At 42.8% G+C, this 27,942-nt stretch overlaps 1 protein-coding gene across 1 annotated transcript; it reads left to right on the top strand.

Moving 5' to 3' along the window:
- Positions 1–1,327: 1,327 nt before the first annotated feature.
- LOC137881023 (cyclin-dependent kinase 17-like) lies at positions 1,328–27,761 on the top strand. Its single transcript, XM_068722699.1, has 17 exons — positions 1,328–1,645; positions 10,789–10,937; positions 15,013–15,177; positions 16,028–16,161; positions 20,016–20,141; positions 21,856–21,912; positions 22,054–22,168; positions 22,587–22,681; positions 22,874–22,936; positions 23,393–23,516; positions 23,749–23,869; positions 24,537–24,634; positions 24,777–24,882; positions 25,325–25,367; positions 25,559–25,649; positions 25,789–25,866; positions 26,512–27,761. Exons 2-17 carry the CDS (start codon positions 10,811–10,813, stop codon positions 26,547–26,549), a joined length of 1,581 nt encoding a protein of 526 aa, XP_068578800.1. The 5' UTR covers positions 1,328–1,645; positions 10,789–10,810; the 3' UTR covers positions 26,550–27,761.
- The last annotated feature ends 181 nt before the right edge of the window (positions 27,762–27,942 follow it).

Below are 27,942 nucleotides of genomic sequence, written 5' to 3' on the forward strand. Positions count from 1 at the left end.
GAGGAGAGGGAGGGTGGAGATCTGATAAGAGGCTGAATCCATAACAGCAGGGAGGGTTTCCAAGTGACGGGAAGCTGCTGAGGATTTCATTTTGACTTGATAAATTTATTGTGCTCCTTTAACCACTTATTTTTCTAAGTTTCATGAACCGGTGAGGGCGATTCTTTAGTCTCAGAGGGAAACCTATAGGCCTCACTATAGAAATTACACTACATGCCGAATATGCACCACTGACCCAGTTAATACCCACACTTACGAGAGAAAAAGAATGACAGACAACAAAAACACGTTGACGTTTCTGGAAAAAAAAAGTGACCTGGAGTTGGGTTTTTCTTGCCAAATGTCTCCTTTGCAGATGCAGCTGAAAGAGGCCCCTCAACAAGGCTGCTCTCTCTGCTTCCTGCATAAAGTCCTGCCAGAAAGTATGCAACCTTCTGTTTGCTTCAGTTTTTTTTCTCCCACCTGAATTCTGTCAGTGCCCCAGAAAAGACTGAATGTTTAAATTGTTTTTGTGGGGCAATCCAAGGTGGAGGAATTGTTGCCGAGGAAAGTGACAAGAAATTGGGGAAAAGGTTTCAAAATTTGTGATTTAAGTTTGTTTGGGTCAGCGAGGAAAGCATGTAGGAGGAGGGAAAATCATACTTATAGTGAAATAAGATATTAAATTCAACAGCATGTGAGTTTTGAATTCAGGCAACAAGTTACATTGTTTTTTTGTTTATCCTGTTTGTTAGTTAACAGGTTAAATTAAATTTGGTGGGACGTAAAAGTGTTTACATTTTTGGAGTGAACTGTCTTTGAATTTTTTTTAGCAAAAATAATGCAGAAAGGACCATTTCAGAATAACATATATTATAATATTTTAATGCATTAATGTGTACATCACGTTAATGTTGCAGCTGGTGAAGGTAGGGCTAATTTTACCTTATCTGAAACCTGAAAATAATACATTTTATTTGGTGCTTTATATTTTGTATTAGTAACTGAAGTGTAGTGGTGTAAAAGTTTAAAGTAGCAGAAATTTGAAGTAAAGTAGCATACAAGTACCACAAAATTGTACTTAAGTGCAGTTACTTCACATCACTGATTTTGATGATACTTTTCCTTGAATGAAGTTTTGAATGCTTGTCTTTTACTTGAGACAGAGTATTTATATAATGGTGGCGGTATTGCTTCTTTGTGGATGTAGTGCAGCATTTCCTCCACTAGGAACCGCTGTGGGGCCACTCTGACAGTCGCTCTGCCGTTACCAGCACCAACCGTTAGGCTGCGCTGTTTCCCCGCTGACACTTTCGATGACACACGGCTGTGTGGCGGCAGGCAGGCAGCGTCAGCAGGCGGAGAGGACACACTCAGATCAACCAGTAATCAACCATCGTCTCTCACACTGCCATGGTCGAAAAAAACGACAACAGCGCTTCCTATTTTCTACCGGGAGTGAAACTTTAAAAACCATGCTGCTGAGCGGATATAAGCGACATTGAAGATCAGAAAGTACCTCCACACCGAAACCACAAAGGAGAAGAAGAAGAAGCAGCAGTCTTTTTTTTTTTTTTTTTTCAGGCTCGGAGGGAAAGACGGCATCCGGCCTGAGAAGAAGCTCCGAGGTCGGGGACTCCGGTCGGAGCAACGTTCATCGTTTCTGGTGAGAGTCACCCACATATGTCGGTGTAGTTTTCTGTGAATTTACCGACGGTTGAACCAACGATTAGGGGCTCGAGACACATTCCCACCGCACTGCGTTGACACTAACCCGGGCTTTAACTATGTTTACTTCGCAGCCCTGCGGCGTGAATGCAGCCGATATTGTCGTGTGAGCTCTATTCACTTTGTCCCACTCCCAGGTGAATGGCCGCAGTTTAACGAAAACAAACTGCGAGGTGAGCTCCACGCAGCATAAATGAATGGTGGAGTAAGTTCAGAGTGGTTAATGCTCCATCATGTCTGCCCTCACGGTTTAACGTTAAACATTAGTGTCAGCTTTAAACGCAGACTGGTTAGTTGTCACTACATTGAACGAGGTGTGTTTGTCGGTGCTCGCTGCTCTGCATGTGTCGTTCTGCATAGTTGCCACCAAAACAGTCACTGACCCACATTTTACAGGTGGACTGGTCTTTATGGTCCAGTTTTATTTTATCTTCCTCAAACTATTTGGAAGCAAAACTGTAGCAGCCTCTGATCTCACACACACAGTCGGTATTAACAGCTTTAAGCCGTCTCAGCTGTTTGTGGGGAGGATCAGCAGACAGGAGCCTGTAGTTTGAGAAGGACTCCAAGAATGTGAGCTTTCAATGAAACCCTGTTCCTGTGTCTTCTTCCTAACCTGTGTGTGTGTGTGTGTGTGTGTGTGTGTGTGTGTGTGTGTGGGTGTGTGGGTGAGAGACGGACGTGGAGTTAGCAGGATGTCCAAAAGGAAGACCTCATTGTTGTGCTCATGGCAAACTCACGAGGAAGTTCATCTGGTGTGAATACACCCAGGAGCCTCTGTGGTTACATATTTATTGTTCTTATGTAGGGTAAATGTTGCACTGTTCTCATGTGTAAAACAGAAAGTCTAGTACTTTTTGTGTGAGCTTTTAATTATAGCTCAGAAACTAAAATTTGAAGATAACAGAAGGTTATTGATATGAATATATCTTTATGAGTTTTATATATATATGAGTTATGCTCTGCTTCATCCTCTTAGATGCTTGTTTGGAAAAGGAGATGTACTTATGACTTCTGGTGACCAGTAGTTCTTTTGATTACCAATGTTGAATGCACTTATTGTAAGTCGCTTTGGATAAAAGCATCTGCTAAATGACTGTAATGTATTGAATATGATTGATTATGGTTATGAAATACAGGGAAATGCTCATCAGAATTCCTTAAAGCCCAGTCACTTGTTTTTTCCCAAATCCCAAATATTCCATTTACCATCACAGAGGACCAATACAACTATCAAATATTCAAATTTGAGAAGTTAGAACCGGTGACATTTTTGGCACTTTTACTGAAGAACATTACTTTCGCGATAATCAAAACAGTTTCAGATTATTTACTGTTGATCAAATAGATTTATCAACTAATCGTTTCAGCTGTGGTTAGATAAGGTCGTATCATTGTGATCTGATTATTCTGCTCATTGTCAGTAATTGGTGATATTGAATCATCACACTGCATGCTTTTCATATCAAATATAAAGTTTTACCAAAAAAATGTATTTTAAATACCTTATTTTGAGGAAGATCAGTGTTTTTCTACAGAGCCTTTTTGTCTAAAGCAGCTAAACAAGTACTTTGTTTAAATATAGTCGAAAATATGATTTAAACCACAAACCCCCTGATAAAAAAATAAACAAGCATTCAGTGAAAGCTTTTGACGCTTTTTTTCCCCTCCAAACTTTATTTATTGGTTTTCCAGACAAATAACATGTAACAGTAGAGTTTCAAATCAAGCTTTAAGTACTTAAAAAACAGAAGATCAAGAAAGAAAACACATGTAAGAAAGTAAACAAACAAATCAAGACATAAAGGATACTGTGCTATGGAAACATGGTGGTCAGTACCAAAGATTACCCAGCAGTCCTACCTGTCACCCTCTGCAGTTTACATTGTTCTACTTCATGAAAGAGCTGTCGAAGTACTTTCCCTCATTTCCTGTGAGCAGCTTTCAGTTTGACAGCCACAAGCTGCTGAGCTTCCTTGAAAGATGTGCATCATTCAGAAGCTTTTAGGAGGTGTGTCGATTTTTTGTTGTCGTGTGTATGTGTGCTTAAAATACCTGGTGTTGAGCCTGGTACCTGCAGGAGAGCCGGTGTACCTGTGTGTGTGTGTGTGTGTGTGTGTGTGTGTGTGTGTGTGTGTGTGAGAGAGAGTCTGACGTGGGCTCGTTCCCTTGGTGAAGGCCTTTGGGGACGGTGGTGGCAGTGCAATCCGACACGCTGTGAAACAGCTGTAGCCATGCGGCGCTGATCCCTGGAGTCCCAGTGCAGATCAAATGATGGTCCAGTATGTGTATGGGTGTGTGTGTTTGTGTGAGTGAGAGCATACACATTAATAGATGTGTTTTTGCCAGAGATTCATTCTCTACTTTCTGAACATCTAAATATACACGGAAGGTTTTCAAACAAAACTTCATAGGCAATTTTTAATCTGTTTTATAAGGTTTTTCCTCTTCGAATGTGAGTTCTGAGTGTGTTTGTGCGCATGTTTTAGCGGCAGGCCAAGGCAGCTGGCTGAAGGTTAACGTGTCACCGCTCTCTGGGGAGCAGCTGCTATGTCACAGGCACCACTCCTGTCTATAGATAGCCATGAATACAAACTCTTCCTCTTTTCTTTGCTGCATTAAAACAAGAACTCTGGCCCCGGCATGCAGCCCCTCAGGCCCCTCGCATGCAGTTGCACCTCAAGACAAATGCTGCTCGCAAGTTTGGCCACCCTCCACTCCCAGATTCTCTGTCAGACTGAATCATGGGAGTGTCTGGTGGAAGTAAAGACCCCACTGCAGCCACCACTGAGCCAGCTGGATGAGAACCTGTTAGATGGAGTTCTCATGTAATACCTCACACCACATATCTGGGTCGTCATCTGAATGTCTGGAACAGGTGAGGGACAAATACTGCCTTTTTTCCCCGTCCCTCTTGGCAGGATTTGCAGGAGCTATTTGAACACTTGTCTGGTCTTTATTTGGAAGCAGACACACATACACATACACACACACACACACACACACACACACACACACACACACACACACACACACACACACACACACACACACATACACCATCCAAACCAATGTTATTGAGATGTGCCCAGTTGTTCATAATTAAGTTCTCACTGGTTTAATAATAGGCCACGTTAAATCCATGTGTTTGTTCTTTTGATTAGGCCCACTCTACCATTGAGAAGGTAGACCAATGTTTGGCTAAAAACAAGTTCCATTTTCCATTTATTTCAAAGCTTAATGAGTTTCTCACCACTAACAAGGGGGAAAGAAAAAGGAGCCCGATCAAAATGAGTTTTTCCACAATAATTTATTTTTATTCAAAGGTGGACAATCCATTACAGATTAGACTACAAAGAACGAATCAACGGTTTTGATAATCATTCTTCAAGCTCAAATCCCAAACATGTGCTGGTTTAAAGCACTAAAATGTGACTATTTGCTCTGTTTCATATCTTTTATAAAATGTCTCAAGTTACAGCTCAATTAGTCAATAAGTTGATTGATTTATCAACAACAGTCTTGGTGTAGTTTTTCAACCACACAAATACAAAATCTTGTGTTTTTTGAAGACACACAGACAACAAAAAAAAGTCAATAACAAACAAGATGCCACCTTAACTTAAGTGAGCCTGGCATGCTGTCTGTCTGAAATGACTACAAAGGCTGCTGAGAGCTGTCTGTGTTTGCAGTGTGATTGTGAAATTGATATTGTGATAACCTCACACTCCCGTCTGCCCTCAGTTGGATAGCAGCTTGGCCTGTTGTTGCCTTTTGAACAGCCGTGAAAGGTTATCAAGACCCTCCGCTGCATCGATGAGCGCAGACGAGCGGGGGGGGGCTAATTGTTGCTCTCTCTGATGCTAATGCTTCGCTCACACACAGACGCCAGGTGACTTCACTCAGATCAGACGAGTCCTCGCCTGGGCCATTATCTCCGTAATGAGTCAGTGATAATCATCCTTTTATCTAGAATCAATGAAGGCTGTCAATATATTTAAATACATATTAATGGTGAGAAATTAACGTAGCACTAAAAAGAGTTTTATTTTACCTTCGTCTTCTATCCACAAAGGATTCCAACCACAACACCTTTGATGGGTGTTTTTCAAAAACTGTTTTACATTGGAGTGACACACAAGTCTGCCGCCTACCAGATGCTATCAGATGCTATCAGGCGCTATCTGATGATCTCAGCTGGGTCCACGAGGCTTATCTGTCACAATTCATGCAGCTCCTTCATCCCATTCATAAACGGTGTTATCATGTGAAGTGTTCGTGGTGCTTCAGATGCATCGGTTACATGTGAATGATGTGTTTCATTGTAAACGCCGTAGTTATTCGTGACATATTTATGAAGGGAAATAAATCAAGAAAATGGAAAAGCAATTTTTGACCCGTTCGTCTACAAAACTCTTTAACTGCAGCTACAAACTCACAATGTTGAACTTGGTCACCGACTGTCTGTCTGCAGCATTGGACCACAGCAAAAGGCTTAGAGAGCAGCAGACCTGTCACTCAAGCCGGCGTTACCACAGCAGCAATGTTAATCAGCTAGTGTTGAATCTTGTCTGTGAAGATCTGTGCCTGTGTGCGTCACTGGTCTGGTCTGGCCTCGTCCTTCGGCTGCTGGCTCTAGGCTCAGACTTCTGTTGTATCACACACACACACACACACACACACACACACACACACACACACACACACACACACACACACACACACACACAGCAGCACAGACCTGTCTGTCTGCACCAACTAGCCTTGCAGACACACAGGTGACAAATGTGACAAGTGTGAAAGCAGAGTGGGGGAAAGAGTGTGCATGTCGTTATGGATGGAGAAGAGCAAATAAAAGAGGTCAACTTGATGAGACCTGTTCCATGTGCATGGTCTTTGGTTAAGTTCAAACACATCTCACTGTTACATTATATGCTCACCTGCTGCAGTGCGTGGGGGGAAGCATGCCTGCCTGGTTGTCATGCTCAGCTCAGCACCACGCAGCACACAACTACCTCCCGCATCTCTCTTCTTTTTTTTTTTGCTGTGCACAATGCAGCCTTTATGTTAGGCCCCCATAATGGAGCCAGCTCCTTCACTCATGTCCTCATTGTCTTGGCCAGGATGAGAAAAGGCTGCTCTTTAGAAAAAAAAAGCAAAAGGCTGAGCTCACCCTGTGAATCACGCCAACAGTCACGCTTGTTGTTTGTCGTCTTCTGTGTGCCAAGCAGTCCGGGAAGGAGAGGCAGACATGTTCTAGGACCCCCGTCTTCCTGACGGCGGTGACGTGAGGTGGTTTACTGAACCCTGCGGGGGGGGGGGGGGGGTCACAGAGAGGTTGGGACCTTTCTTTTCCTGTTTCTTGTGGGTGGCCCAGACAAGCAGGAAGGTGGTGGTGGCTGTGCTGCGATTGGTTCATGTACAGCAGAACTGGGACAATTGCACAGACTTCTGCGGTGATTGTGGAGCATTAGTCTGGCTTTACAGGGCTGTCGTTGGGGTTGTTCCTCACAGCAGGAACTCTTTACCCCTTTAGTAGCCCTCTGTTCACCATCAGCACAGTCGCCGTCTGCTCGCGGCTGCAGTGGAAAAAAAGGACAGAATTCATATGAAGTGTGTGTGTGTGTGTGTGTGTGTGTGTGTGTGTGTGTGTGTGTGTGTGTGTGTGTTGTCACCACTGCAGCATCCATACTGCTCCTTCTCTCTCCAGTTTCCCTGCATCCCCACCTCGCTGCTACCTTTCGCGGACTGAACTGCCAGGAAAACTGGAGGTGGAAAATGCAATTTAACATACAGCAGGAGATTTGTCAGTGAGGCGAGTGCTGTGTAACGTTGGTGGCTGGTTTAGGGAATGAAAATGCAGACGTAGTCTGGAAGGGGGGGGGGGGGTTGCTATAGGTTGTGAAATGGAGGGAGACGGAAAATCAGCATGCATGCAGTCTCCTGTCGTGCTCTGCATTTTCAACATGGAAAAAAAGCAGTAGGGGTTGCTGTGGTAACAAATCCACAATCACGGTACTCGGACCCCCCCCCTTCTCCCTGGCCACCACCCAGCGGATCTGGAGCTCAGACCTCAGACCGGCCTACTTAGGGGAGCAAGGATAAGGCTCGCAACAGGGATCATGTCCAAAGCTCGGCACTCGATCCCACAGCAGGAACGTGGGCCAGTGGATGGGGGGGGCACCGTAGACACCCCCCCCCCCCCCCCCCCCCCCCCCCCTTCTCTCTACTGCTCCATTAACTTTCCATTGAACACTCAGAAAGTGATTTGTATCCACAAAGTCTGTACAGGATAGTAGGTCAGATCCCGGTTATTTATGAGATGTTGATGTGTTCCGTCTTCTACATTCATAAATTCAGAAGGGATTCTGCATATCACCATGGAAACTGAAGACCGATTTACTGCAGAAAAACAAAAACAAACAGGGAATGGCCTGTGAATTTATCCCAATTTCGGTGCCAGATAATCCTTGAGTTTATCCTAATGATTGCAAACACAACACACACTGATTTTGTTTGCCGTTTTCTGTAAAAGTCCACAAAATAGCGTGAAATATTCAAATTCCTACATCCTGCGGTGACTTCTTCAAATTACAGCCGTTCCTAAAAACGTAGCGTAGGGCTCCAACTTCTGAAGAAACTGCGCCTAATCCTTATTTTAAAAGAATTTCAAACATTTTTCAGACATTTCAAAAGTGGAATCACGTCTGTTGACTAACTGGCTTGCTGTGGGAAGAAAGACAGGAAACGGTCACTGTGAGCTCTGATGACGTCGTCTCTTCCAGAGCACCCTTCTATAGTGCTTCATTACTTTCTTTTCCCTTGGTATAATGAGTGCACTTACTCTATGTAGCGCACATGTTGCAGGCTGAGCTTGACGCTGCAGCAGCAGAGCGGGTAACACAGTGAGCTGTCAGGGAGACGACGGGCCGCTGGACGGGCTTGTTCATGCTGGAGCTGACGTGTCCCGAGGCGGACTGATGTGAAGCCGCTATGACAGTAGGGTTGACATTCTGCCTCATCTCGCATCCTGGAATAATTAGATTGATTGATGCTTGACTGAGAGCACATAAGGGCAAGTGTGTATGAACGTAGTCCAAGACAAGATGATTATGTAAAAAAAAAAAAAAAAAACAAGGCTGTCGTGGGGAAGAGTGCTCCATCCCTTGTGCGTACGAGGTTTGCTCTATATGCCAAAGTTAAACTTCGATGATGTGATTGCTGGCGAGAATCGAACCAGGAAGCAAGTACTCATCCTAAACCCCTGGATGCATTTTACTGTCATGTTGCATAGTTTTTAGGTATTAGGTCTACCTCACTGCTATCAGAAGCTGTGAATATATCAAGGTTCCTTGTGTAGTTTAAATGCTCATGATCTACAGTAATATTTTGTCTTTGCACTGTCCCAGTTTGCTTTGGCCTTGAGCCCAGTTCAGATGGTTGCTGCTGTGTGGAGGGAATGGGGGCCGGCTCTCTGCCTCCTAAAACTCTATACGTACAAACTTTTTAAACCTCTAACTTGCAGTTTGTTGGGTGAAAAATATGCCATGAAGCTGCTGACTCATCTTTATCTTCTCAAAGTTTTAAATCAAGGCGCTGTGTTTGCTACACTGCTTTGCTGCCACCATCGCCATGTCTTTTGGACTTGTTCACCACGTTGACTTGTTTTTAAGTGAAATCTGATTTGCCAGTTTGGGCTGATCGAGCTATGCAGCTGTTTTTGGTGACTTAAATTATTTTTTTCTTTCCATACTGGCTAAGAAGAGAACTGCCATTTCAAGCACTTTCGTAGATAATGTGAGGCTTCAACTGTCTGATCAAATGGGTCAAATTTGTCAAAATAGTTGACTTTTTAGTTCAAAATGTGCAGCAGTGACAAATCCCCTTTTTTGATTTCATCCGCTAAAGCCTCTATTTCCTTTTGCTGAACTTTGAATGTCATTTCACACAGAATGAGGATTGTGGATTTCATCCCCATGGCTTACATTGAAATCTCTTTGTGGTCAGTATCAACAGGAAGAAACTATGTCCATGTGAGTATTGTTTCAAGAAAGAGCCTAACCTTTAACTGACGGTTCAAAGCCTCAACATTTAGACGGCAGCTTTAGTTTCAGCCGAAATCCGATTCGCCACCATGTTGTCATTGCTTGGCTCTGGCCGTGTGAGAACAATGTTACGACAGAAATCAGGTTATGGGGGATATCTGGAAGACTCAGGGGAAAAGCTGACAGGCAGCGAGCCCTGAGGGGCTCCACCACTACGACTCATCTGTTTTCATGTCTGGATTTACTCATCATCACCGTCACAGACAGACAGACACTTGTCCGTATCTGCAGCAGTGGTGGAGTCATGATCTCTACATGTAGGTCACAGGGAGAGGCTGCTTGTAATCTGCCAAACATTCCGAAATATCTTGATGTCTTGATTTGAACTTCTTTGTTCCTCTTCTCAGGGATTCTCTCAGGGATTTCCTCTCTCACACACACACACACACACACACACACACACACACACACACACACACATTTTACTGTCTCTAGCTCTCACAATCAGTTACTCTCATGTACACAGTAAGTGCAGCTGGAATGTGTGATGTGGACTCAATGCGGCCCAGGCTAGTCCGGCTCCATTCAGGAGCAAATCCCCCTGGTTTAGGATTTGCTTTTACAGTCCGGTAAGCCGGGCCACCGTACTCTAAACTCACCCGTAAGAATTTCTCACCAACTTGTCATGTTTTCCCAGGAGGAGGAATGTAAAGCAATGTGCCCGAATGAGCTGAGTCATAATTAACGTCAGAGTGCCGATTCGCCCGTGTCGTTGGTGATTCAACGACGTCCTTGATTTCAGTTTGACTCTTGGTGTGGGGTTGTGAAACATGGCTGCAGGCGGACGAGGTGTATTCTTTATAATTAAAGGCAGTTTACAGTTTTGTCTGTGAAATGTCAAGGCCTGCGACAACAATACAGCTCACAGATAGCGGTGGTAGAGTAGTCTTCTGTAAAAACAAAAACAAGCAGTATCTGTTCATATCATTGTGTAGCATGGTGCTCAAATACGTATTGTTTTATTTGTCGTCCTCAGGCCTCCCCTTCCCGAGAGCTCCATGGAGAAGATGAAGCGGTTCAAGCGGCGTCTCTCTCAGACGTTACGGGGAAGCCACACCATCGACGAGTCGCTGTCTGAGCTGGCCGAGCAGATGACCATCGAGGAGAACGGCCTGAAGGACAGCGGTGAGGTTCAGGAGCAGTCTGTAAACCTTGATGTGATATTTTATATGGTATTGAGTTGCTGAGCGGGAGGAGTTGCTGTATCCAGAAGTATTTTTATGTTGATTTATACATTTTTCTCAATGCTCTTCAACATAATAACACAAGATAATGAAACAGTTGTGGGGTTATGCATGTTATGTCCATTACTTTTGTCTTCTCTTTCTATCAAAATGGCTGCTCTAAATACTACGAGCCAGCGCTCTGCACCATAAGCCCTTTTCACACATGGTATCTGTCATACTGCTGGCTTCATTTATCTCAAGTATTTTGTTTTTGGCATTCATATAGGGTTTAATAATACGGCGATATATAGTAGAGATGCATCCGACCTGCTGATTCAGATTTTCTGAATATTAAAATAGAAGTGTGGCAGGTTAACAGACAAATACAATCCAACTGGACATTAAGTGCAGTATGTTGCACTTTAGTGAACTTTATGTCTTCTTCACTCCATATAAAATACCATATATATAATGATAGAGGCTTGCAAATGTATCATCCACAACTACTTGTTGTTATGTAAAGATGATTATTTTGGATTATTATGGCTCTTGGTTACATAAAAGGAGCGTTGGTGCTGCTGGAGGACAGTGGTGAGGTGTAAAATGATATGAAAGACAGATTGTATCAGTAAAGGGTTTTAAAACATTTACTGCAGTTTAATAACTTTTTTTTCTCCAGCACTAATAAGGGACACTGTAGTCTAACCATAACCATGAGAAACCAAGATCACTGTCATGCCTCAGAGGTTTATTCAAACACCAGACTGACTGGTTAAATTTCCATCACGTTTACGTAATGAAGTGCATGTCTGAAATAGGATTTAGTTGCTCTATTTTAATGGACTACATGCACTTTTATCCAAAGCCAAATCCAATTATTATCTAACACGTATCAGAATCTGAGTTAAACTGCTGTATATGTTATCAGGTTTCTGCAAAATCTAATCTACGCATCAGTTGCAGTTTGTGATACTCCAACAGAGTATTTAGCTCGATGATCGCATATTTCTTACTAAAATGCCACTTGGGAGTCGTGGTTTTACTTTTGTCCTTAAAGGGATTGTTTGTATTTTTTGAAGATGGTTTGTATTTAACTGTATAACCTCCAGTAGATGGAGGTCTGCACGCCCCCAGTTTGGAGAAACAGACAGGAGTATCGACACAGAAGTAAAGCAATGTCATGCTGTGGACGGGGGGCAACAGCAAAACATATTTTAGCCACCTAAAGAAAAGCTCCATCAGTTTAAGTTCATGCTATATCTAGAATATTTCACTTTTCTCTTTCCGACGGGGAGCTGAAGCCGTTATCTACGCTCTCTGATTTAAAAACTGTACTTTTACCTCGGAGAACACGAGAGCTGCTTGTCTACCGCTGCCTCGATTGGTTAGTTTGTTTGTGTTGTTGTTGGTTAGTTAGTTTGTGTTGTTGTTGTGTGACTTTGGTGAATCTGAACTCACTCTTTAAAACAACAGACTATGGATCAGTACCTCATTCTACACCACACAATCCAAAATATCCCTTGAAGCTTTCAAGTGAGTCGACTCTTGGAAATGTCACCTAAACATTGACTACATACATAAAACAATGTGACATTTACAGCAATAACTCTGTTACTGTAGAGGCGCTCTGTTCCACAGTAGATACTGTAGTTCTTCACGTCGTTCTTCTGGATGCTGCTGAAGGCTGCGGCCTTAAAGGCGTCGCAATAAAAGCACCGCGGCTTATCTCTGCTGATATTCACAAAGTCTGTAGGAAGTGAGGGAGCGAAGGAGGGAGGGAGCACGACTCGGTGTACTACCACATCCGTTGCCATGGTGCTCAGGATCTGGAAACATTCTAGAGTTTCCATGACATTGCCACGGCAACTTGGATGACTTGGTGAAACCGGCCAGGCATCTCGATGCATTTTTTTCAACTCCTCTTCCTCTCTTTTGGCCACCCAGAGGTCCTCTTTCAGTCCTGTCCTCAGTTTTCCTCTGTTGTCTTTTGTCCAATTGGGAAGTTTTTTTTCTTCTCCTTCTTTAATTAATCAGTCCAGCCCCCCACCCCACCTCCCCTCCCTCTGAGAACTAACGGGGCTTTGCAAAGAGCTTTTTGTATAGTGATTAACACCAGGTTTGGCCAGAGTGTTCTTTGCTTGGTGAGTGGGGACACAGAATCGTGTGTGTGTGTGTGTGTGTGTGTGTGTGTGTGTGTGTGTGTTAGCAGCCTGTGTAACAGTAAGTAGGGTAGAGAGGAGACCGAACGGAGTAGCCAGATGAGATGTGATCTGAACTCTGTGATTGGGGAAAGCGTTGTGGTTCTGATCCGATTATGTAACACTTCTAGCTCAGGCCAGCAGCAGCAGCTGCAGAGAGATAACAGAGAGGTGGCATCGGGGCCTGGATGTTACACAAAGTCTGGTTTGTTTGCTTCTGTTTTCATAGGAAATCTAGGAAATGCCTCATTGGTGCAGAAGGGAAAACTAACAACTTGTTGACATGGCTTGTAATATAGGACACACCATATGTTCCATAGTTTTGACATATGTGCTTACAAAACTAAAATCTGTTTCTTTAGCCCACAGTGCTCTGAATCCTGTGAGCTTGATTTTGTCAATGAGATTTAAGTCTACAAATGTACTGAGAATTTATTGAGCCTGGAAACTAGGAGCCAGACAAATGAGAAAGCAATGGGGGGGGGTTTAGATGATGATGTGGATTGCTTTCTCCAAACCTTTTAAATCTTCAGTATTTGTTATTAGGTATTGCTGATATGAAATGAGTCATGACTCTGCAACTACGCGTCTTATTTCCTGATAAATTTGACTCGTTTTTCCATCTTGAGAATCCGAGCTGATGGTTGTTGACGGTCCAGTCAGCGGTGCATTTATCTAATCAGCTGTGGCAAGGGTTGCTGTGGCGTCTCAGTGAAGTGGAGGACAGTCAGTCATCAGTTATACAGCCCATAACAAATACACATCGAGGCCAGCAAGAATACTGTGACTAAAACAAAACCTTAGTGTTGGCTTTGTAATTCTAACTCTCACCGAAAAACATAAAAAATCATATTATTTTATGTCATCTCAAGGACTACTCTTCACGAATAATGAATCCAATCCTCATGCTCCCTTTCTCTGATGTTGATGAGTGTTTTCTGTCATATGTGCTCCAGTAATAAAGATGACAAGTCAACAAAAATAAGACAAAAATGTAACAATATGTGGAAGCTAGTGGCCACAGCATGTATGGTCACATAGTAAATTTAATTAAAGAAATCAGGAATGTCTGTTTTTGGCTAATCCATCCATTAACATACACGTCCTACAGTGTCCCTCTGTCTGAGGTCTGTCTGCCTGTGAAACAGCTTCTCTGGGGCATTCTCCCCACTTCCACAGTCTGTGTTTTAGTTGGTCCTTCTTTATTCATAATAAATCTTTCACCACTGTCGACTCCATTCTTGTATTTAGACAAATGCTCCGCTGTACGGCAGTTTTAGACCCTCCAGCAAAAAAAATCCACTGCTGCTGACTGAAGATGTTTTGTTTACGTACTAGAGTTTCTTTTTTACAGTATGCAGGTCACACTGGATGAGAGAACAGATCACAATATCACACATTCTCATGCATATGTAACACATTGCAATACCATAAACTGTTATGTACAGTACTACTTTATGCGGAATAATATTTGTTCAGCATGCATTTGATTATCTCACTTCGTCACAGCAATTAACTGATACTGCATGCACATCTAATCATCAGTAGATTACAAGTTGAAACCTCTTATGTAACGGTGATTTATTTAATGCGGTCTGGTGTTATGCTAAGTAACCAGTAATGTATAGTTAGTGCTTCAGAAAGCTTTTAGTCTGTTAGCCAGCAAATGCCTGAACATGTCCTCATCTTCCAAATCTCATTGAGAAGTTCATGTTTTAAAGGGATTCAGTGTTTCTGTTACCAGTAGCATTAACACCGTCACAGGCAGGCTCGGAGTCCTGCTCAGACATTTTTTCGGTATAATTGTTGTTATAAATGTTGTTTCTCCTTCCACAGAGCCGATAGTGAGGAATGGTCGTCCTCCGTCGGCCCACAGTGTTCACTCCTTCCTGCACCAGTACACAGGCTCATTTAAAAAGCCGCCGCTGCGACGGCCCCCGAGCGTCATCGGAGGAGGCCTGGGCTCTCTCATGGTCATGCCTCGCAACGGCAGTCGTCTCGGTGAGAGACACACACACACACACACACACACACACACACACACACACACACACACGTATCACATCCACACCTACACAAAACAGGCTGTGATCACATTTAACATTTGCCTTTTTTATTACCTTTTATTTAGTTTCAAGAGGTAGAATCTGTTTAGAAGTTGCTACAGTAGCTAGATATTTAGTTTTTGTTTTTCTACAGAGTCAGCTGAGCCTACACACACACACACACACACACACACACACACACACACACACAGATATAGTGTGTCCTCAAACAAACCACAGCTCGAGGCATATGTTGCAGACACACACACACACACACACACATAAATATCAGTACAATCGCTCCAGTGTTACATTCAGACTCACAATAAGCCATTTGTTAAAAAAATTAGCCTATAAATAATGACTTTGGACACTTCCAGCAAAGCAACAGCTTGGATTCCTAACCCAGATACAATATTTAAAATAGTCACAACACTCTCTAATATAAACTTGGAGGAATGTGCTTTATATCAATGAAACAGGAGTTTGTTTAGGCGTGGGAAGATTACAGAGCGATCATGATGTATGGATTTGTTTTATAAGGCCCCGTGGCAATGAAATAAATTAAATCTATCAGTCAAACTTATTAAACCTAATATACTTCTTGTGTATCTCTTCACATATACACACCTGACACGGCCAGAAGATTTATGAGAACAGAGGGGCTCATAAAAGTGTCAAGAGAGTTGTTTTTCTTTCCTGTTGAAGTCATCAGCCGCTGTTGAGCCCTGATCTGTTTCCCACAGACCTGCTTCATCCGTCAAACTCCACCTCTCATCCTGTCTCCCTGTCTTTCTCCACTCCAGATATCGTCCATGAGAACCTGAAGATGGGGTCGGACGGGGAGAGCGACCAGGCCTCGGGGACCTCCTCAGATGAGGTGCAGTCGCCCACGGGTGTCTGTCTGCGGAACAGAGGGAACAGGCGCATCTCTGCAGAGGTGGGGGTCGCTTCTTTCAGATTTCATTCATCCTTGCGAAGCCATTCTACCTTTTTTTTTTTTTTTTTTTTTTTTTTAAATGGTGAATACGTTGTGGGCAACATGAGTCACTGCAACATTTATTTGTCAGCCTCCACATTGTCGTTGAACGTGTGTTTTGATTAATTCACTGAAAAGTAAAGGACTCTGAGCGTTTGATTATGAATTCATGATGAATGAAGAGTTTGTGTTTAATGATGTGTGCGTCACTGCACCATGCTGTTGTTTGTAGGAAAGTATTGTAGGCGAATTCTCGCAGTGTGTCATGAACACGCCGAAGTCCTGAGCTGCCCACAAAAACTCAGCAGGGGACACACACACACACACACACACACACACACACACACACACACACACACACACACACACACACACACACACACACACATATGGACACATTGACTCCGCATACTGTTCTGCTGAACTGAACATACTTTGTAAATCTGTTTTAAAAAGGTTTCACAGCTGCTGCCACCACCAGCAGCCAACCCCCTTACTTACTTTCACCCTCTCTTTAAACACACACACACAGAGAGTCGGTACAGGACAGGCAGATTATGACATTCCTCTGTTGGTTACATAAATGTCAACATAATATGGAAAGACTTCTCGCTGTGATTGTTATTGTTATATTCTGTTGTTGTCAGAGGGATTTTATTTTACCACAAGTATCTTTTGAATCCAGGGAGGTGATTTTGCACGAATTAAAAGTTCCGCATTGTTATTATCCCACATTCATGAAGTTTCAACATTTGAGAACAAAAGCAACCATTGTAGAGCTACAGTTGTCATGGCGTACTCCATGCTAAGCAGAGTTTTATTCAGCAGAGCATATGGAGAGACAGACATGCTCACAAATGTAGAACGAGATCAAAAAGCTTCAATCCAACTGGCTCGTAGGGACAAAGAGAGGCAGTGTGAAGCAAGAAGGGAAATCACGGTGCTTTAGGTAACACATAAAGTGTCAGCATTGGTGTTTTCTGGAATTTTTCAGATTTCGGACATTGACTTGCATCATATTATTGTGTAGTTTTCAGTAGTAATTGAAGCGGACCAAATTACATCAGTGTTTGATGCTCCTTTCATTTATGTTAACATATGAAAGCAATACGTTTTGACATGATGATGATTGGATTGAGGACCCCGCCCCCCCAGTCCACCTTAATGGCCACTAATAGGATTTGAGGATGAACAACTTACCGTCCAGGTTCATAGTGAAAGTGACCAAGGAAATTACTTCTCGCCCTTCACATTTCTATTTTCATTAAGTTTAATGTTCTCAAACGAAGCACACCAACAATTTGTCTGGGAAATAAATTTGTAATAATTTTTGATTTTGACGGTTTTGTTTCCAATTTTACATCTCTTTTCCGTTTCCATCACGGCTGCTTGAGTCTCGTATAATCGCCATTCTTTCATCATCTACATTTTCACATATGCAGCTGAAGATGGAGATCTTAAATACCCAGAGACTGTTCTCAAAATACTGGTTGAGATGTCAAGTCTATTGCAAATCCCATCAGCAGCTTTTAAGATGAGCTTAAGAGATCTGGTTTCATCTATGTATTAACACACACACACACCGTTAAATGGAATGTAGTTTTAAACTCTCAAAAAAAGAACTCAAGCTAATTAAATTAACAACAATTTACATTTAACAAAAAGAGCAGTCATGCACTTTTTTCCCATCTTTTACTGTGTGTGTGTGTGTGTGTGTGTGTGTGCGCGTGCGCGTGCGCGTGCGCGTGCGCGTGCGCGTGCGCGCGCGTGCGTGCGGTTAATGTCGACATCTTGCCAGTGAACCACATGTTGCACAGTACCTGCCGGGTGATCATGCGAGGAGACGTCTTGTGATTGAAGAACACACACTGCTCTCTCTCCAACGGTGTTCATTGGTTGGTTTGATTGCAGGACATCTGGGGATTTACCAGCAGATACAAGTAGCTACACAGACAAACCCAACATGCAAGACTGCAAGAAAGGAAACAACATAAACGTGTATTTATCCAGCTTACTCCATTTGGGGCTACCCACACAGAGACATGACACACCATCTCTCGCTGTGTATCGACAGTGTGTGCGAGCAGTGCACCCCACACTTCCTGTGACTGTTTCACAACCTGAAGGGGTTTATTTAGACAGAAACAAGAACACAAGCAAACTGTTTTATACTTTCTCACAGCCCAACAAACACTCTGTGTATTGTTCTTTCTTTGCCTTTGTGCTGATGTGACACTCGAAGGGGGGACAGTAGTAGTAGTAGAAGAAGAAGAAGAAGAGGAGGATGAGGAGGAGGAGGAGTGAGGAAATCCCTCCGTCTGTGTTCAGGTAGAGGATTGTGCGTCTCTCACTGGAGAGGAAGCAACGCTGTTTTAGGATTACATCACAAGGATTACTGTAATACGGTCCAGATGGGCCCCTGTTGTAACAGATTAGGACGGGTTGATTGGACAACTGGGGGGGGGGGGGGGGGCATTGTTTGCTCTGGAGACAACACTGACCCAACACACAGAAACCAGAAATTATGTTATTCATAAATACGGATACATCAAACCATATTTGTAGATTCATCAAAACACCTTAGTACAGTTTATGCTGCTTTGTAAATGAATGATATATAGATCTGCTAAGAAGCACAAAGACCTTTCTGGAATATTCTTATGAAAGAATACCAAGAAAAATGCAAAATAGCAAAATCTGTCTTGTTGCACAGCAGAGTAACAATTCTGATAAACATGTCCACATATTGACACATTTATTAACTGCCCTGTGCAATGTGCAATATGTCATATTTCCATGAGTTCTAATACAAAACTTCACTTCCTATAAAACTGAATCCATCACCTCTAGTCAACAACAAAATCAAAAAGCTGAGTCACTGTTGTGGTTCGAATGCGAGGCTTAAGGGTCGGCTCACTCGTTCACAAGTCAAGGCGACTTCAGTTACAGATTCATCAATGAGCTTGTTGTTGAAATGTGGAAAGTTCAAGTTCCATGTTGTTGTATGTCGGTGAGGAGGGAGCGAGGGAGGGGTGTTATAAGTGTCCAGTGTTACCTCAGAGGGAGTGGAAGATTTAACACACACACACACACACACACACACACACACACACACACACACACACACACAGAGAGAGAGAGAGACCGGATTAACAGTAATCTAACAAATAGAGGAAATGCATGATGGGAAGAATCCTGACATTACATTGTGAGCGTGTGTTTGATTTTATATAACAAGTCATTAGGATCATGCTTTAGTACTTTGTTGCTCTGGGAAAGACTTTACCTCGAACTCTTAAAGGGCTCCACAGGCCGCCTTTATTGTGTACACAAGTCTGCTACACCAAACTACATGGACCCATGCTGCTGCTACACACACACACACACACACACACACACACACACACACACACACACACACACACACACACACACACACACACACACTGCCCTCTCTGCCCTCTCTGTTGACCGATGAGGCCTAACGCTGGCTGGTTCTTCCAGATTCTACTTGTTTACTCTGGGGTTTCACCTTTTTGTTGTCAATCACTGGTATTTATTCAGAGCTTACGCTGTTTGCTGAAGGTTTACGCCGTTTTTTTCGTGGTCTTACATCATGTTGACACTGTTTTTAAATTAGGTTCTCTGTTGTTTTGTGTGTGTGTGTGTGTGTGTGTGTGTGTGTGTGTGTGTGTGTGTGTGTGTGTGTGTGTGTGTGTGTGTGTGTGTGTGTGTGTGTGTGTGTGTGTGTGTGTGTGTGTGTGTGTGTGTGTGTGTGTGTGTGTGTGTGTGCGCGCGCGCGCGCGCGCGCGCAGGACCTGAACAAACGTCTGTCCCTGCCGGCTGATATCCGGATACCTGATGGTTACCTGGAGAAGCTGCAGCTGAGCAGCCCGCCCTTCGACCAGCCGCTGAGCCGACGCTCCCGCAGAGCATCACTGGTGAGAGAGAGAGTGGTCTTAAGAAAAAGGACAATTACAAATTGTCTGAGAGTAGTCAGATGGATAATGAACCCCAAAATTGCCCCAAAATGCTGTGCCAACGGTGTGTGAATGTAAATTAATTTTGAGTCCTTTCGGAATCTTAAGTTTTCGGAAGACTAGAAAGGCATTATACAAATGCAAGTCCATTTACAAATAAAACAATTCAGTTTGTTACAGTTTGGGCTACAACTCGATCACCTTTTTTGCACTTATTAGCTATTAGCTATCATGCAAGTTATGTTTATCAGGAGGATCTTTTCTCTCTCCATCTTTTTCTATTATTTCTAAGTGGATTCAAATCACTGATTCTAAAGATGTGTGTCATGTCTGTGTCACGACACATGACGCAAATTAAAGCAGTCCAGCACTAGTATTTCATCACAGTCCTGCTCATTGCTTTTCAACATGGCCCGCAATGATCTAATACACCAAAAGACGTTTGACACACACATATATATATATTGTATATATCACTTCATGGCCTATAATCACCCTTGTGTTATCTAACATTTTGCAGCTACGATCTGGATCTGCAGGAGGTAGCTCAGAGCCACAACTGTCAGATAAAGGGAGTGGAATAGAAACTAAAATAATTCCCTGCTGCTCGTGAAACTCGACTGCTGATGCCTCCAAACTGCTTATGTAAATGTACAGTACTTGCTGCCCACGTCTGAGAGCAAGCAGTTCTGATTTGACAATAAGCAGTGGAGTAGAATCGGGCAGAAAGGCCGTCGGGGATGGGCTGCACGACATAAAGAGAGCTGTGCGAGTTAGCTTTTATTTAAAGGAAGCTAGAAACAGAAGTGAGAGAATGAGAGCTCACACTTCGCTCCGTCTAATCTCATCCTCTCAGACTCGTGTTTTTATTTTGCACCCCAGCGTTCACTTTGTCACGTCTCAATAATTGGGTTGTGGTTTTACTTTGAATGTGCATCCGTCAAAAGCAACAGAGGAGAAGTATGAACAAAGAGCCTCACCCAGTCCAACGCATTTGCATACAAGCTCCACTGCAGAGTTGTTCATCAATAGTATTGCACCATAGTGTTTTTAAAGTTTGCATTTGTACTTTTTCAAATTGTGTTCTGAAGCCCATTAGGGATGCACCTATTGATTATTGAATTTTTTTTCTTTATTAATAGATTTAAAAGAGTACAGAAAATAAGGAACATTTTCCACAGCCTAAGATGATTTATATAGATAGCTTATTTTATTTGAGTAACACTAGAAAAGATAAATGTATTCAGTTGACTATCATACATGACACAGAAAAGCATCAAATCAAACGTTAAAGTAGCCGGAATCAGCAAAATGTTTCCATTTATACTTACAAAATGAGCAAACGAACGTTGCCAAGACATTTTGTCGATTGACTTATTTATTAATTGACTAATTGTGGGTGGTCCAAAGTGCTTCAGAGTTTTCCATTGTGTATTAAACATAACACAAAGTTTGCCTTCCCTTCCCTGTAAACAACACATTGTAAAAGCCAAAAGCCAACAGTCAGTTGTCACAAGAGATTAGCTATGATGGCGCAGGCTGTGTGTGACCTCCTTACATCCCCCCTCTGTTGCTGCGAGGCCGTCATAAGGATTTGCCGTCGTGTCTGTAAGCTTGTCAGTGCAAATAAAGACGCTACCCTCATTAATGCCGTTTGTCCTTTTCTCTTCTCCAGTCAGAAATTGGATTTGGGAAGCTGGAGACCTACATCAAACTGGACAAACTGGGGGAGGTACGTGAGAGTGTTTACCTTGACTTCTTCACAGGTGCTGCTGTTCTCAGAGAAATAGAACACGTGATGACCCAGTTATAGAGTGTACTTTTAACCTTTGACGGTCTGTCTCACCTCTTTCCTCGTCTTCCTGTCCTCCAGGGTACATACGCTACAGTCTTCAAGGGGAGAAGTAAGCTGACGGACAACCTTGTGGCGCTGAAGGAGATCAGACTGGAGCACGAGGAGGGGGCTCCATGCACGGCTATCAGAGAAGGTATTAAAGGTTCACTGTGGAACCATGAGTCTCACACATTACACACTGTTGCCTCCCAGTTAGTCCAGTTTGAAATGATCATTTTCCAGGAATAGATGAATCTTCATCCTGTATGCAATGACGGAGAAGAAAAATACATTGCATGCAGCCAATTTGTCGTTCTGTTTTCGTAGATTGGGGGAACATTGTTCTTGCAGAGGTAGTTGTAACTTTAGGACAATCATCTGCACTCGATGCTCCACCTGTCAAAAAAATAATACTATTTTACCACACAGCAAAATTGCATGAAAAGTAATTGAAAAGTTGAAATAAAAAGTTGATCCCATTTACTGTCTGTGTATGACGAGGCTTTGTGAATTGACCTCATGCGGCTCAGTGATTGTAAATTCATCCCGTCGTCCTCTTCCTCGTCCCCTAGTGTCGCTACTGAAGGACCTGAAACACGCCAACATTGTGACGCTGCACGATATCATCCACACGGAGAAGTCGCTCACACTGGTCTTCGAGTACCTGGTGAGACCAACGATACCTTGACCCCTCACTTCTGCCAGAATCACGGGTTTATTCTCTGCACGGATGCTCCAATGAATACATTTGACATCATTATTATTCATGACCCTCTGTGGGTGATAATACAGGAGCACAATTGTTGATGTGCCTGTAGCTTCTTCAACTCTTTTAAACCCCCCCCCCCCTCTCGTCTAGGACAAAGACCTCAAGCAGTACATGGACGACTGCGGGAACATCCTGAGCATGCAGAATGTCAAGGTGAGCCTCCACAGGCACCCTGCTGGTCCAGCCAACTTCATCAACTGACATGACTTTGGTGGTTGCTGCTTTTGTCAATACAGGAAACGCTTAGTGTGCCCCCTGGTGGTGGAAAGTAGGCAGTGGAGGGAAAGTGGAATTTGTTGTCTTCCCTTCTTTTCCACAAAAAAAATCTATTTTGTTTGTGTGCATTTTGGAGAAATTTGGTTGAATGTCTCTTCAAATAAGAAAAATACTTAAACTGCATATTGAAACTCAACTTTGGCTGTTTAGAAGGAGAATGTAAATGTTTCAATTAGTCCAGAATTTATAGATTTTATTTTTATAAATCTATAATACAAAGGGGTTTGGATAAATTAAATGTGAATTAGCAACAGCATTTGTCCAGCACCACTACTTTAAACAGGTTTAACTGATATGATGATAGTTGCTGATCTAAAATATGTCTTTCCCTAGATTTTTCTGTACCAGATCCTGAGAGGATTGGCGTACTGTCACAGGCGGAAGGTTCTGCACAGAGACCTGAAGCCCCAGAATCTGCTCATCAATGACAGAGGAGAACTCAAACTTGCAGACTTTGGTAAAAACTACAAACAGTATTTGCATCAACTATTAATCTGTGTAAGATTAACATTCTTTTGTGTCATGTGGATTATAAAAGGACTCCTGTTTTCCAACATATTTCATCTATATTGTTCCATATATAAAAATGGATGAATATTTGGCATTTCTTTTATTAAACCCGTCATCTGAAGTTTCCGCTAAATGTGCCCATTCGATCTGTTTTCATATCTCATGTTTCTGCTCCACAGGCCTGGCGAGGGCCAAATCTGTGCCCACTAAAACATACTCTAACGAGGTGGTCACACTCTGGTATCGGCCTCCCGATGTGCTGCTGGGCTCCTCTGAGTACTCCACTCAGATAGACATGTGGTGAGTGGGCCTCACTCAACAGGGACGATTACCCCTGTTAGAAAATACTGATCAGACTCCTGGCTTCAAGCTCTTTACGTTTATTTATGAGTGAACGCAATGAAGGTTGAGCAACGTATGAAGTGCAGCAGTAGACGGGTGTCCTAATCTACAGTTAAGAGACTTTGATGTGGAACACGGTCCTCAATTGTCAAGTTGATATGGAATTTAAGTATTCGAGGTTTCCCTTAAGCTTTCACAGGAAGCCTCTTGCCCTGCTGCTTGCTTAAATGCCTCTTCCTTTTATGTGTATGCCTCAGCGACAGCTGTGGCCGGAGGCAATATGTTTTCAGGTTGTCATTCTGTTCCATTCTTGTGAACGTGATATCCCAGGAATGCCTGGAGGGAATTTTGACAAATTTGGCTCAAACGTCCACTTAAAATAAGGAACATCTATCTCTTGTTTGTAGTATGTCAATAAAAATGTAGTAAAACATTCTTTACATACAACTGGTAATTCTAGTTAATTTATTGGACAGATTGAAACCGGCCAGTTAAGGTACAAGTCAGGGAGATTGATACAAAATGTAAAATACAGAGGACTTGTCGATTTGAATCTTTGTTTCAGCCTCAGTCAGACGTCTAACTATCTATGACTTAATCCCTCCTGTCTGTGTCTTCCTGTCAGGGGTGTGGGCTGTATATTCTATGAGATGGCTGCCGGCAGGCCTCTGTTCCCCGGCTCCACAGTGGAGGACGAGCTGCATCTCATCTTCAGGCTGCTAGGTCAGTGCTGCCCCCTGCTGACAGGGGAGCACTCAAACTTTTAGTACTTTAATCTCATAAACCCTGGCATGTCGTCTGAAAAGTCCCTCCAGCTGCCATGGACTAGCCTGACTAATAAGGTCGATTGAATGTCCCTCCACAGGCACTCCCACAGAAGACAGCTGGCCTGGAATATCTTCCATGGACGAGTTCAAGTCCTACAAGTTCCCCAAGTACAAGGTTCAGCCGCTCATAAACCACGCACCAAGGTAAGACTGGGCCCCTTGTTATATCCTGAGCATCTATATCTGGATTGTCTTTTTATATTACATCAGATGTAGTGTGCTGCAGCTCATCAAATATCTCGTGGGCTTATTCCAGATGTTTAGATAGCTATTCTACACCTTTACAATTTCTTAACACTGCCCCCTCACCTTTCTCGTTAGCCCTCCAATCACTGGAGATGGAAACGAGCCCATTTTTCTAATCAGACCCAGGTATGGGAGAAGTTACTGCCTGTAACTTTTAGATTTTAGAGAGTTAGACGTTGGCATCACTGGTTTGTTTAGTTAGGAGTGTGTGCTCTTTGTCACTTCCTGTAAGGAAATCCTGTGGAATAGTTGACTGTGTTTCCTTCCTTACACTCGCCAGCATCTGTGAGTCACCCCACCTCTACTGACCTCTCTCTCCTGCCCCCCCCCCCCCCCATAGGTTGGACACTGATGGCATCGACCTGCTGATGTCATTCCTAAAAGTGAGTCTCGCTTCATCTGCCAGGCATAACTGGGATGTTGAAAGCAGTGTGACACATCTTGCGGCTATTTTAATACTGCATTTTATGGAGAGAAGTGGCACAATCACACATCGCTGACTCCATTTTGTTGTCGTTCTTTAAATGACTGTACGTTTCTTTTCTTTTTTTTTTTTTTCTGCCCTGAATTTCAGTATGAGTCAAAAAAGAGGATATCTGCTGATGAAGCAATGAGACAGCCGTACTTCAGGAGCCTGGGGCCACGTGTGCACACACTGCCAGAGAGTGAGTAATGAAATTGCAACGCAGTAATGCAGACTTGGCAGGCTCTGCTCGGTACAAGTTGAAGGATATTGCAGTGTACAGTGAGGCTCAGTTACAGCCTCATAACAAAAGACACTATTCTCCTGACTGTGTCCGGTAGGCATATCCATATTCACACTGAAGGAGGTGCAGCTGCAGCGAGATCCCGGCTACCGGAACTCATCATACCCCGAGTCAGGTGAGAGATGATGCAAGTATGAATACTTCGACTGCTTTTGTTTTTCAAACTGTGAGGCGCTCCTCCACAGGGGGGCCACGGGACAGCCTTTTATATTTATTACTTTTTTATGGCATTTTTATTGACGTACAATACTATGACTTTTTTTGTGACTTTCTTATACATACTATAGTTTTATAGAATTGTAATGACATTTTTTGATGACATACTAAAATGGGACTTTTTCATTACATATTTAATGACATACCATACAATGTTTTTTTACATTTATTATGACATTAAAATATGACTTTTTGCTTGCTTCTTCTTTTTGACTCGTACTGAAAATCAACGGTAACATTGCAGAAAGGAGCTGCTAATAGCTAATTCAGCACACTTCTAATGGCGCCTATTTGCCAAAATACAGACTTAAAGACTGGGGCTGTCTGTAGCCACAATGTAAGTCACAGAATCCATTGTACTTCCTGTTTACAACCCTCAATGCATTATGATAATTGTTTTTCCAAAAACTTTCTGCCTATCCCTCCATTTGGATGTTGTCCCTGTGTTGGGGAACCACGGAGTCTGGCTTTGACATCCTCTGCTGTAAACTAAACTAAACTATTTAAAAACAAATTTAATGTTTTATCTTTGTCTCCCCCTCAGGCAACGGAAAGAGCAGAAGACAAAGCATGCTGTTTTAGATTCTCTGGACTGTATTTTTTTAATTTGAGAAGAGTCTCCTAGCTGTACAGTCTCGCTGATGGATCAGTAACCAGGAATGGATGTTGGCGTGGAGCATCGTCATCACTCCCCCCAAGCTTCTTGGGAAACTCGGCCACAGTGCCACCAACCCCCCCTTCCCAGGTCTGGCCTGAACCTGGCCCAAAAGAGACGTTTATATACTGTACATCTATATTTATTGAGAAGAGAATTTGCTGCTAAATCCAACTACTGTCTAGAATTCTAACTGGCTCAGTCACTTTAACGAGTACATGCAATGTGTATAGATTGTTATTTTTTTTTTTTTTGAAGTGGTGGTATTTTAAGAGAATTTTTTGTTATTTCCATTTTCATACATAAAAAAATACCTGCATCTCAAAGCTTGTGTGTGTGTGTGTGTGTGTGAGAGTGTGTGAGTATGTGAGTGAGTGAGGCACACAGACAAGCAGAGGGATGTTTCTGTAGCAACTCAGAAAGGTTTGGTTTCTGTCTCTGATGGTGCTGTTCTCAGCTGCACCCATCATTTACTCGTTTACTCTGAAGGTTTTTGAGGCCAGCTTCGATATAACTGATCCTAACTGGAGGCTAATATGAGAGCAGTCCTGCTCTGTGCACAAAGATCAAATTCTTGTCAGATGCTGGCATATCATTCCAGGATGTTGCTGCTGTCCCTGTCGGCGCCAATGAACAAATGCAGGAGGAAAAGGGCAACGTGGAATCAAATACAAGGGCATTACAGGATTAGTTGCGCCTCCTAAATTCTTCAGAAAACTTAAATATGTAACTTCACCCTGACACTTCATCTCCTCCAGTCTATTACAAAGTGAATCCCCAGTGTTGGAATCTCCTGCATTACAGATGTGTTCTCTCCGCCATTCTCATATCCATGAACTGTAAAATCTATCCTTTGTTTTCTGGGTTGCCTCCCTCATTGTACTGCATGTCTGCTCTGTTGTAGGAGGAAGCACACAGCAGCTGAACTGATGCAGGGAGCACTAGCTATAGTCCTTCCCTAGTGAATACGATACTGAGTCACAGCCTATTTAACAGTGTTACAAGAGATGTTTTGTATGATATTCTTTGACTTTATTTGTCGACGATTGTTATTGGTATGGGATTTCATTGCAGATGCCCTCCCATGTGAGCTTTTTTTTTCCAGAGTAAAGAAAATTAAATCTAAAGTTTAAACCGAAGTCACGTGAACTGGTTTGTCTTTTTTGCCTCATAACATTTAGTGTTAGCTACTGTTCATGCTCGAGCACTAAATGCTTTGTTTATTGAAGACATTCATCACAATACAAAACTATACTGAATACAAACGTCTTTCTTATGACTTATTAATGAGGTTTTAAAGATATTCGTAAATGGCATACT

The sequence above is a fragment of the Cebidichthys violaceus genome, unplaced genomic scaffold, assembly GCF_023349555.1.
Source record: "Cebidichthys violaceus isolate CVI_PGR_0920_01 unplaced genomic scaffold, fCebVio1.0.p SCAF_3, whole genome shotgun sequence".
In the NCBI taxonomy this organism is placed as follows: Eukaryota; Metazoa; Chordata; class Actinopteri; order Perciformes; family Stichaeidae; genus Cebidichthys; species Cebidichthys violaceus.

Coding starts and splice junctions, on each gene's coding strand:
- LOC137881023 (XM_068722699.1), top strand. CDS start 10,811: ATGGAGAAGATGAAGCGGTTCAAGCGGCGTCTCTCTCAGACGTTACGG. Junction 21,913..22,053: donor AACTGGACAAACTGGGGGAG/GTACGTGAGAGT, acceptor CCTGTCCTCCAG/GGTACATACGCTACAGTCTT. Junction 22,937..23,392: donor TGAGCATGCAGAATGTCAAG/GTGAGCCTCCAC, acceptor GTCTTTCCCTAG/ATTTTTCTGTACCAGATCCT.